General features: G+C 36.4%; 1 protein-coding gene across 1 annotated transcript in view; it reads left to right on the forward strand.

Annotated features, from left to right (window-relative positions):
- Window positions 1-233: 233 nt before the first annotated feature.
- Window positions 234-12,362, forward strand: part of LOC149779078 (ral guanine nucleotide dissociation stimulator-like 1) — a 78,831-nt gene continuing 66,702 nt past the window's right edge. Inside the window, exons 1-3 of the mRNA XM_089939630.1 lie at window positions 234-384; window positions 3,900-3,992; window positions 10,278-10,483. Coding sequence (XP_089795756.1) covers window positions 358-384; window positions 3,900-3,992; window positions 10,278-10,483 — 326 coding nt within the window. The 5' untranslated portion in view covers window positions 234-357. The remainder of the gene's footprint in view (window positions 385-3,899; window positions 3,993-10,277; window positions 10,484-12,362) is intronic.

Consider the following 12,362-nt stretch of genomic DNA (forward strand, 5'->3'; position numbering starts at 1 on the left):
TTCCCAATATTGATAGCAGCAGAGAGGGGCGTCTACAATTCTGTTTGGGACAAACAATAATCGTAGACGTGGTAATTGACCTCTATGAGTGGTCACTATTTTTTTTGGTAAAACACAAGGGTGACCATTCCCCTAAGTGGTCTGTTCACCCTCTCTGCTGCTAGAGAGTACGCCATTACGGACTGTGATATTTGGGCGGAAATTGTCGAATTGGTCCGAAAACTGACGTTTGCATCTGATTGATGGTGGACCGGAAATAGGCTGATAAAATGTTATCTTGATATTTATGAGAATGAGAAGTGTTTTGTTGTGTTATTGTATATCTGGTAGAAAACAAAATGCGATAATGTTGAAGGAATGGAATTAGGTCGTCAGGACAGTCAGGTAAAGTTGTCAATACTGCTGACTTCGAGTTTATTTATCGACAATATAGGACTACACATTCAATATTGAACTTGACCCACTAAGTATAGATGCATCGACTCGCTATAGCATAGCATAGGCCCCAACAGATCACGATGGCCTCGATAAATTAAAGAGAAATGAGCAATATTTTTAAAATAAACCTCTGTGTGAATTGCCATCTTGCATTCAAAGGTGTAAAACTGGTGTAATAAAAGAAACTGAGTCTCACATAATAACCATCGCTTTTACAAATTACATGCTAACGATCCTGTTGTTGTTATCGGTTTAACGCCATGTTTTTGGCGCGTGAGAGGCTATACATAGCGGCCATTATACCTGAGAGAAAAATGAACCGGCAAAATCCCCGGTAGAAACCACCGACCTACACAAAGCTTCTGGCAAGCTTTCTCACATATCCACATTGGCCCGAGACTCGAACCCATGAGGACATATGTGGGACGGCAGTGATTGGTAACGGCGAGCACTTTAGACCACTCCACCACCCGAATACTCGGACAGAATGTAAAATAAGCTTGGCGCTCAGCATTACGAGGTTAGTGTTAGGACTGGTTGGCCCAGTGTCAAGATAATGTGACTGAGTGCGACATCATGCCACATGTCTGTGACATGATGCCCCAGTGCTAGACATCACTATAATCTGCAGACATAGCGATATGACTGAAAAATTGTTAAAAGCTACAGAGTCTGTTTCATTGATAAATGACTTAAGTTGTGGTGACTTGCGACTCTGTTTTGCTAATTTCAAAGGCTGTTTATGTGATATACAACTATGTTTCAGTGATTTTATAATCAGTTTATGTGATACACAAGTCTGTCAGTGAATTCAGAGTCAATTTATGTGATATCCAACTCTTTCTCAGTGATTTCAGAGCTTTCATAGTTGATACACAATTCTTCTCTGTTAATTAAAGAACATTTAAGAAGAAACTCATTGTCAACATCTTTTAACCTGTCAAGTTATCTATAGTATATTCCTCTCATATACAGTAGAACTTTGATTATCTGGCACCCAGTTAACCATCGGTCTCTGGTAACCATCAGGGTATTGTATGTCAAAATATTAAAAACAGGTACATGTATGTATGTAGACATTATGATTTTTTTATGACCCAGTCTATTATATAATACTTTTAATGTCCATATTATATTATTCATCTATTCTTATATCCATCATGGTCTCAGTCCCATACCCTGATGGATCATTGATGTTCTACTGTAGTAATATAACACACAAAATAGGAAAGATAAATTATGTTACCCAAAGACTTTAAGGATCAGGCATCTTCTGCATTTCCTTCACATAACATTTTCTTCTTTTTAGATTCATGTAATGGCACTCATTATTATATGCTCATTTTTTGCCCCGTTAACTTTACATTGTCAGAATCATTCAGTATTACCCGATGCTGAACTCGCACGGCAATACACATATAGCATTCACTTGCATAAAGGAACTACTTTCTATTGTAAACAAACAATGGACGCAGACGCCAGCACTTTTGATTTGTACACAAATCATGTGCACTCGTGTAAGATGCTCTTTACGTTGTGGTTGTTTAAATTTGTTTCTGAATGAACTAAAACATGTTTCATGGACTGCCACATACCAGCTGCTTTGGCACATTCCACGTTGATACAATGTTATGGATTTAGGCTAGCTACATTATATAACAAAATGCAAGATAAGGTCCTTACAAATAAGATACAAGTGACAAGTCATATACTGTCTTCTTTAGCTGGTGATAAGAATGGCAAAATAAAATATACTTACAGTTTTACATCCTGAATTTCCTCAAAATGTATTTTCTTAATTCTGCAAATCCGAATTACATGAGCCATTCATAGGTTTTCAATCTGGATTACACATTTCGAAATTGTGCTGTAATTTCGATGATAAGTGCAATTGTATCCTCCTTACTGCACTCAAAATGAAATAAGCATTAAATTCCATAGCGTCTTTTTGATAATTGCAATTGAAAGACTTCATATTTTTCCCACATTAAGATTTCAAACATTCAGTGACAGAAACAGAAATACATTTTCAGATGTCAACATGCTTCTCCCTAGCTTATTAAATCTCATGTATTTCATGTGGAATCATCACATTCAAATCCAGTCAATAATCACGAAATTTCCTAGAATCAAGAACAATACCAAAATCTATTCATTCCAGATCAAATGGAAAAGTCGTTGCAATGCACATTCATTCACAATATGACTCCAAATTTCAATTTTAACTAGACACACCATTTTCTTTCGAAAGTTATGTCGAGCGTGCGACTAAGTTTAAATTTATCTGGGTGGAGTTATGTGTGCAGTAATAATGTTGATTTGTGTAATGATGAATATGCGCTTGTGTATTTAGTTTGGAATTCGGCATACATTCATTTACGTTGTTTCTTGTAGTGTATTGTGTTCATATAATTAAACCTTAGGTAGAATAAAAAAAATGAGCATATAATAAAAAGGTTACTGCATTTGTATGGGAAAATATGAACTCATTTTGTTGGAAGGATATACTGCACTTCCAAGGTCTTTCAGTATTCCATCCCAAAACTCGTTCATATTTTCCCATACAAATGCAGTAACCTATAAATACATCCTCACACCTCTCTTAAATTCATATAATAGTACTCAGTGCATCCTCCCTTCTCTTAGATTCATATAATAATAGTGTATCCTCCCTCTCATTTAGATTCATATAATAGTACTCAATATATCCTCCCTTTCTTTTAGAGTCATATAATAGTTCTCAGTGCATATTCCCATCTTTTTTTGATTCATATGATATTGCTAATTGCTTCCTTCCACCTATCTTAGACTTATATACTATTACTCATTGCTTCCTCGCACCTCTTTTAGATTCATATAATAGTACTCAATGCATCCTCCTGTTTCTCCTTTAGATTCACTTGATTACTCATTGCTTCCTCCCACCTTTTTAAGATTCATATAATAGTATTCATTCATCCTCCTACCTCTTTTAGATTCATATATAATAGTGCTAAATATATCCTCCTACCTCTCTTTTAGATTCATATACAATAGTGCCTAATGTATCCTCCTACCTCTCTTTTAGTTTCATATAATAGTAGTCAGTGTATCCTCCCACCTCTCTTAGTTTCATATAATAGTACTCAGTGTATCCTCCCACCTCTTAGTTTCATATAATAGTACTCAATGCATATGCTCACCCCTCTTTTAGATTCATATAATAGTACTCATTGCATCTTTAATAGGTAATTAATAGAAGTGGGAGCCATGGAGTCTTGGTGGTGAGCATGCTCGATGGGTGACCAAAAGTGTCCAGGTTCAGATTCTACTAATGGATCAGCCCAGATAGGCTACCATGGTCTGACCTTGGGCCAGACACTTTACTCCATTTGCCTTGGCAGTAAATAACCTGCTTATTATACTGCTGTGCCATTTAGCACCCGACATATCTTCATCTAATAGCATTTGTTATGTTACAGGATGATGTCACAAGATTTTGGCGAGAGGAACGAGAAGAGGGAGCTGTGTACCATGTTTACCTGAAGAAAGTTACTTATCACACCTTAGTACAGGTATGTACTGCTTACTGGAAGAAAGTTACTTGTCACACCTTAGGACAAGTACATACTCCCTACCTAAAGAAAGCTACTTATCACACCTTAGCACACATACATATATATATATATATATATATATATATATATATATATATATATATATATATATATATATATATATATATATTACTTACCTGAGGAAAGTTACTTATCACACCTTAGCACAGGTATATATTGCTTTCTTAAAGAAAAGTTATTCATCATCCCTTGGCACAGGTATACATTATTTATCTGAAGAAAGTTACTTATCATACTATATCTTAAGTGTACAATACTTACCTGAAGAAATTTACTTTTCACCTTAGTACAGGTATACAGCATTTACCTGAAGAAAGTTACAACACAATAATATCCTTTAGTATACAATACTTACTTAAAATGTGTTATGTATTACACCCTAGCACAGGTATAGAGAGCTCTCACATTATTACAACACTCATGGGAATCATACAAGTGACCCAATTTTAGTTGAATCTCATTATACTAAGCATGTCAGTGATGGTGGCTAACATGCAGATATGCAGATATTGAAGCTTAATAAATTTAAATTAACAACATCAATTCTGTAAAGCTGCAATAATTAAGTTTCAGTCTATAATTATCATCATGTGACACTAATTAAGCAGCAGTCAATAAAAGTGTAATAATTGTAATGGGGTTGGTGTCTGTATTGACTTAAAAGAGGGAGTTTTGCATACTGAGTTGCTTAATAGGAGAACAGTATACTGAAGTATCTTGTACTAAGGGACTGTAATATTCCAAGGTGTGTTATAGAGGAATAGCATTATAATGTGCTTTATTGTGAGGGATGACAGTATATTAAGGAGCATTATAGTGAAGGGACATCAGTATACAAGTATGCTTTATAATGAAGAACAGTAATGTATTAGGTTGCTTTATAGTGAGGGACATCAACATACAAACATGCTTTATAATGAGGAATAGTAATATATTAAGGTGCTTTTTAGTGAGGGATATAACAAGCTTGCTTCATAATGATGAACAGTAGTAAATTAAGGTACTTTAGAGCAAAGGGACATCAACATACAAACATGCTTTACAATGAAGAACATTGATACATTAAGGTGCTATATAGTAAGTAAGGGATGCCAGTATAAAAACATGCTTTATAATGAGAAACAGTAATATATTGAGGTGCTGTATAGTGAGGGACATCAGTTTGCAAATATGCTTTATAATGAGGAACAGTAATATATTAAGGTGCTATATAGTGAGGGACCAGTATACAGACATGCTTATAATGACGAATAATAATATATTGAGGTGCTGTATAGTGAGGAACATCAGTGTTAAAACATACTTTATAATAAGGAACATTAGTATATTAAGGTGTTGTATAGTGAGGGATGTCAGTGTTAAAACATGATTTACAATTAGGAAAAATTAATATATTAAGGTGCTGTATAGTGAGGGACATCAGTGTGGAAACATGCTTTATAATGAGGAACAGTTATATATAAGGTTGCTTTATATGAGGAACATCAGTATACATCCATTTTTTCTAATGAAGATAGTAATATATTTAGGTGTTTTTCAGTGAGAGATATCTCATACAAACATGCTTTATAATGAGGAAGAATTATGTATTAAGGTGCTTTATAGTGAGGGACATCAGCATACAAACATCCTTTAAAATGAGGAACAGTAGTAATACAAGGAGGTGCATTATAGTGAAGAACTATATTTGGATGTATTATGGTGAGGGAAAAGAGTTTAATCATGTGCTTTATAGCAAGGGACCAATTACCTTCATTATTTGGACTTGTCGAGCCCCTATGTCATAACCGTTTACCTAACACTTTGAGTAACATAATTTTGCTTCAGACAGGGAAATATTACTTGGAATAAACAATTGCAGGCTTTTGATTGGTCAGAATATTTCTGAGTAACATTTGGGGTGGAGTAATGTTTTATGATGAAGGGGCTTTTAGACAACGTCCTAGATGTAATGATTTATAATCCATATTATGGTGATAAAGTCGGGTCTCTGTGTGGATGTGTGTGATTTGGAGTTTTAACGTAGCTTTAACAATTTTTCAGTCACATTGTTATGAGGTATGCTGTGTGGCAGTTTATTGTGATGTCTAGCACTGGGGCATCATGTTGTAGACATGTATCATGATGTCCCACCCAGTCACATTTTCCTGACACCAGGCCAACCATTCCTAACACTAACCTCACAATGCTGAGCACCTAGCGAGGCAGCTGTTAGTACCATTTTCATAAGCCTTTGTTATGACTCAGCCGGGGTTCGAACTCACGACCTCCCGCATCCTAGGCAGATGCTCTTACCACTAGGCCACAGCAGCAGTGTTATCTTCAATGCAACCATCAGTTTATCTTGTATCATTTGAGAATGTACAAGAGCTTTCCAAAACATGTTCTAATCCTACACATTTATCGAGACCCATGAACCATAGAGATGTGTCCCCTTTTTCAACCGCGACCAACCATATCCAAGGTGGATGCTCTAACCACTAAGCAACCGGAGCAGTCAAAGTCAGCTGTAACAAGCCAGTCCTGGTTACATTGACTCATGGGTTGATAATTGATGTGGGCAAGCTATATTTTGAAACTGGATTTGTTTGGCAATTTTTATATTGTTTATTTCTCTCTGGTAGTTGTGGCTGCATAAACCATTAAAAAATGTATGCTTTATTCATAGCAATTTTTCTTGGCGTCTGTCTTTAAGTGCTTTATTGATTATCTTTATAATTTATGAGTATTACAGGGCCTCCCTTGTAGATATTTTCTTTGTGAGTTGAAGTTTATCAAATTGGAAAATTTGGAGCCACTTTTCAGCCAAACAAGCCATTTTATGCCATGACACAGGGACTTACATTTATGTGTAATATTATATTGACCCTTTTTTGCCTCTATTAACATGACAATAAAACATGTTTTGCATGTTTTTATTACATTGCAGACCACAAGAATATTATTAATAAATATAACAATACCATTATATACATGTGAAGTTCAATGTAGAGCATATGAAAAGCAAGAATGAATAAGAATGTTTCAAGAATGAATTTATAAATGATAATACAAAATATTGCTTAGTCTTTATGAACAATGTCACTGACACTTAATCAATGTCTGCCTCATTTGTTTAAAAGACCCTTTCTTAAATGCTTTCCTGAAATAAAAATTCTCAACACTGGGCCCATCAGTAGAAATTCTCATTCAATTTTTCAGAGTATATATACAATGCTGTCGGGCATTTCTGCACACCTAATGTTTCCATCACCAGTATTGAAGCGAAACGAATACCGAATTCAACCAGTTTATGCAAATAAAATACTGCAATGCTTACCATTTGAAAAGAGGCAGTTGTCACTAGAATATTCTGGTCAAAATAATATTAATTTTGGACACATGGGATATCACTTCATTGTTTTCATGACATGCAATATGTCGGCCTATTTTGCACACATCTTGGAAAAGATGTAATGTTTATCCATCGGGCTATAGCAATGAAATACATTACTTTGGACTGTTTCTGTCAGCAGTTCAGTTGAGTAATTAGGTCAGGTTTGTTACTCAGGTCAGCTCAGACCACAAAAACTTGTTATCTAAGTAAATAATCCCTAAGCACTAAGCAGTCTAAAGTGTGTCTCACACTCTCATTTGCAATAAACATTAACAACATGTGCAAATGACACTGAATCTTTTTACCGACCTATTCAACAATAGAATATATCCCCCGGCCATTCCTTATTTACTATTAATCACATTTAATTGCTTCTCAAAACTGACGGCTTGCAGTTAGCTGCAATCATGATCGAATAACGTCATAGGTGGCGCTCCACAGTTTCACATTTTGCATAGGGTTAGAATTTTAAAGAAAAAGAATTTCCCTGACTTTCCTCACTGGTTATACTGGCTATTTAAAAAATACCTTGTATATCTTAGGTGTAATTCAAAGAACCTTTAATTCTCTTTATTTTGGTGTATGATTTATGGGTGTAATATGGGTTATAGAGTATACAGCTTGGCCTTACTCCAGATGTGCACCTTTCAAAAAAAGTGCTAGCTCCACTTGGTCATTTTCACTTCCTGAACTTCAGAGGTAAATTGTATAAAAAAGAGCTGATAACTTTTTTACATTTTTTATATTTGGTAATTCACTAATTGCACTTTCAGAAGCTGGTATTGTCTAGTCTGGCAAAATTCATTTTCCCTATTTTAATAGCTGCTATGGATAGTGTATTTAGACTAATTCAGGCTTATTTTTTAGCACAAGGGAGTAGTCATTTTAGTTAGCAGTGTGTTTAGATCATGTATAATTTCCAGAAGTACAATATCCAAAGAAATATCCACGTTACATTAATGTAGTATAGAGGTATGCCAACATTCTCTCCATTGTGCATGTTTTAAATGCAAACAACTTCACCTTACATACGTCACTCTCTCAAAAGTACATAATAACTGGTGAGCGCCCCCTTATTCATCATCTACTGACATGATCCACTGACTGCCGCAGATAGCAAAAACAGGTATTAAGTGATCTGAGTTGTTTATATCAATGAAAAATGAAAAATTTACATTATAAAAATTTGTAGCCTTCACCTTTCACTACTCAGTAAAAAATAGCCCCACTTTAAAAATTCTTTTGCATTTGGTGACAAATGCTATGCCTAGCAGAGGGCATGTATTATAGTGTGTATATTTGTTTATAAATTAAGTGGAATCCAGTTACAGACTGTATGGACCTAGATCAGCCATCAATAAATGAATAATGTGCCAACAGATCTTCTATGCAGTATGTTAGGTGCATCATAGATCCTGATCTGCCAGTGCATTATGCAACATGAGATCATGGTCTGTATTGTTTGCAGTTGGACTTGATCTATGTGCAGTATACATTTATGATTCAGATATATATTTTATATACCTCACACAAAGTTTGTTTGCTGATTATTTCTCAATAACAAGATTGTGCAATAATAGTTTATGGATCTTAAAAATGTAAAAGCAGTAAAGAAGTATCTACAGTTCAGCTTAGTCTATTGTCATATATATTTAGATAAGTATCACTAATTTGGGAAAGTTTTGAAAGTGCAGTGGCAGCTCTGCTGACACATTATGTGGTGGCAGATCTGCTGGCTCATTATGTAGTGGCAGATCTGCTGCCACTTGATGTAGTGACAGATCTGCTGACACTTTTTGTAGTGGCAGCTCTGCTGGCACATTAATTAGCAGCACATTATGTAGTGACAGATCTGCTGGCACGTTATGTAGTTGCAGATCTACTGGCACATTATATAGTGGCAGATCTGCTGGCACATAATGTAGGTGCAGATCTGCTAGCACATAATGTAGGTGCAGATCTACTGGCACATTATTTAGTGGCAGATCTGCTGCCATATTATGTAGTTGCAGATCAACTGGCACATTATGTAGCAGCAGGTCTGCTGGCACATTATGTTGCAGCAGATCTGTTGACACATTATGTAGTGGGAGATCTGTTGGCACATTATATAGTGGCAGATCTGCTGGCACATAATGTAGGTGCAGATCTACTGGCACATTATATAGTGGCAGAACTGTTGACACATTATGTAGTGGGAGATCTGCTGGCATATTATGTAGCAGCAGATCTGTTGACACTTTATGTAGTGGGAGATCTTTTGGCACATTATATAGTGGCAGATCTGCTGGCACATAATGTAGGTGCAGATCTACTGGCACATTATATAGTGGCAGAACTGTTGACACATTATGTAGTGGGAGATCTTTCTGTTGGCACATTATATAGTGGCAGAACTGTTGACACATTATGTAGTGGGAGATCTGCTGGCGTATTATGCATCGACAGATCTGCTGTCATATTATGTAGCAGCAGATCTGCTGGCACATATTTTAGTGACAGATCTGCTGGCACATTATGTAGGTGCAGATCTATTGGCGCATTATGTAGTGGCAGATCTGCTGGCACATTATGTAATGGCAGATCTGCTGGCACATTATGTAGGTGCAGATCTATTGGCGCATTATGTAGTGGCAGATCTGCTGGCACATTATGTAGGTGCAGATCTAATGGCACATTATGTAGTGGCAGATCTGTTGGCACATTATGTAGTAGCAGATCTGTTGGCACATTATGTAGCAGCAGATCGGTGCAGCTTGCAGCTGGACATTATCAGTGGTATATATCATTTCAATAATCTGTTGCATTTACTCATCTGAAATCCTTGTGTTATTTTGCTTTTGTAGCCTGAGTGTGCAGAAGGTAATGAATTCTCTCGTCTGATGTGGGAGACTCAAAAAATAAGAGTGATAAAAGCTGGAAACTTAGAGAGACTGACTGAAAGTCTGATCACAGTCAAGGGGGAGTTGGACTCCACCTATGTAAATGTATTCTTTGCTACATACCGAACTTACACCACCCCAGAAAAAGTTCTACAACTCTTAACTGAAAGGTTAGTATCAATCATATCATGTTGAAACCTGCCTTACCATGATGGAGGACACCTGCTTAGAAAACAAACCATTTTCTTTACTTCCTTACATATATAAGTTCAGTATATAAAAGAAATTGTCTACAAAGGTTGGTTCATTGATTGGCTCTGAAAACATGTTCAACACATTATTGCTATGTCACACAAAGGAAATGGGCACAAAGTGCTTTTACCAAGTTCACCCCATGGAAGCCAGCCCTGAATAGGTGGGTATTGAACCCGTAATTGTTTCTTTATGAGTCCAGTGTTCCACTAACTGAGAACCCTGGCTCCATAGAGTCCAATGCTCCACCAGATGAGCTTCCTTGCTCCATGAAGGGCAAAATGTTTGTCCCTTAAATAACTTTTATTGCAGGGCTGAGCAAAATTTTTTTTCAACCACTAGTCCAGGACAAGTGGTTTCAGAAAATTCACTAGTCCCACCTTTCTCTTCACTAGTCCCACCTTACTCTTCACTAGTCCCACCTTACTTTTCACTGGTTGCAAAATGGTAATCACTTGCCAAGATTTGATGAGACGTATGTACTTAATCCATAGAAAAAAACAAACGAATAATATACAACATAATTATTTCTTAAAAGAATTTGATTTTTCAAAAGCATTGGTTGTTATACATTTGGCTTCTTCAGTTTCATGAAAATATTGTATGTGCATAAAGGTAAAAACCTGCTTTATACTACTCACGTGAGCCAAGGGCATGTCAAGTATATCTGAAATTGCCTTCACTTCTCGTCGTCTCTTGGGGCTGTAGTGATAAAACAGGAAAATCCCCTTTACAGTCTCCTCAGACTTTTTCAGATATAAACTAGCTTTGGCGGCATCCAGAGCTGCAAGTTCTAACTTATGAGCAACACAATGCATAGGAAATATCCATGGAGCACAGTCTAATAAATATTTCATAGTTACACTTTTTAATCCCTGCATCACATTGGCACCGTCAAAATTGGCACATACAGTGGTTGGTTTCCGGCTAGTAACATTACTAAGATCGGCCAAAGTAAGACCCACTTTCTCCAAACCCATTTCAGTGCCTTCCTTTACTCCCAAGGCATCAGCTGATTTCAACCCCTCATTGCTGACAAATGAGGTTTTCAGTTTTCCATTGTCCAGGTATCTTACATGCACAATTTCTTGCTCTGATATGGTATCATCACTACTTCCGTCAGCAAGAATGGAAAGCAAGAATGGAAAGGAATTTACTGGAATTCAGTATTTCCCTAACTTCTTCTCTCAAGACTTGACTGATTGATAGAACAAAGTCTCATGCCCTGAATCTGTTCTTATAATTGACACCAAGTTCAACACCATTATTCTCCTGGAGTGCACACATCATTTCCATATCAGAAAATGGTTTTCCATAACGGGCTAGGATGTAGGATGTGTTAAAGAGAGCTCTCATTTTTTCCATTTCAGTCTCATTTAATTTTGAAAGGGCCTTTCCTAGTGGAGTGTCAGCAACTCTGACTTTACTGATTTTATGCACATGCTGGATAGTGTCATGCATATATTGTGCTACACAGGCCTTGTGGGGTCCAGACATGTCATGAGACTTGATTTGTTCAATCCCGAAATTGTCACTTCCACTGACAAATACACTGGGTTAATTTTCTAGTTGTGCCATTTTGGGATATTGTTTGCAGTAACTGCAAAACATCTTTCCTTCCGAGCCAGGGATAACAATCAACCCAATGCGGCTGAAAATTTCTGTCTCTTAGTAGTGTCATATTTTACATTTTTTGCTGTCACGGATTGTTGCTTATGTTTTGAAGATACTGCACACTCAGTATCCATCTTACGTTATATCCCCCCATTTTCAAACAAATTTACCTTCTCCGAATCG

Source organism: Sinohyriopsis cumingii, chromosome 17 (genome assembly GCF_028554795.1).
Source record: "Sinohyriopsis cumingii isolate HCF-2022 chromosome 17, ASM2855479v2, whole genome shotgun sequence".
NCBI lineage: Eukaryota > Metazoa > Mollusca > Bivalvia > Unionida > Unionidae > Sinohyriopsis > Sinohyriopsis cumingii.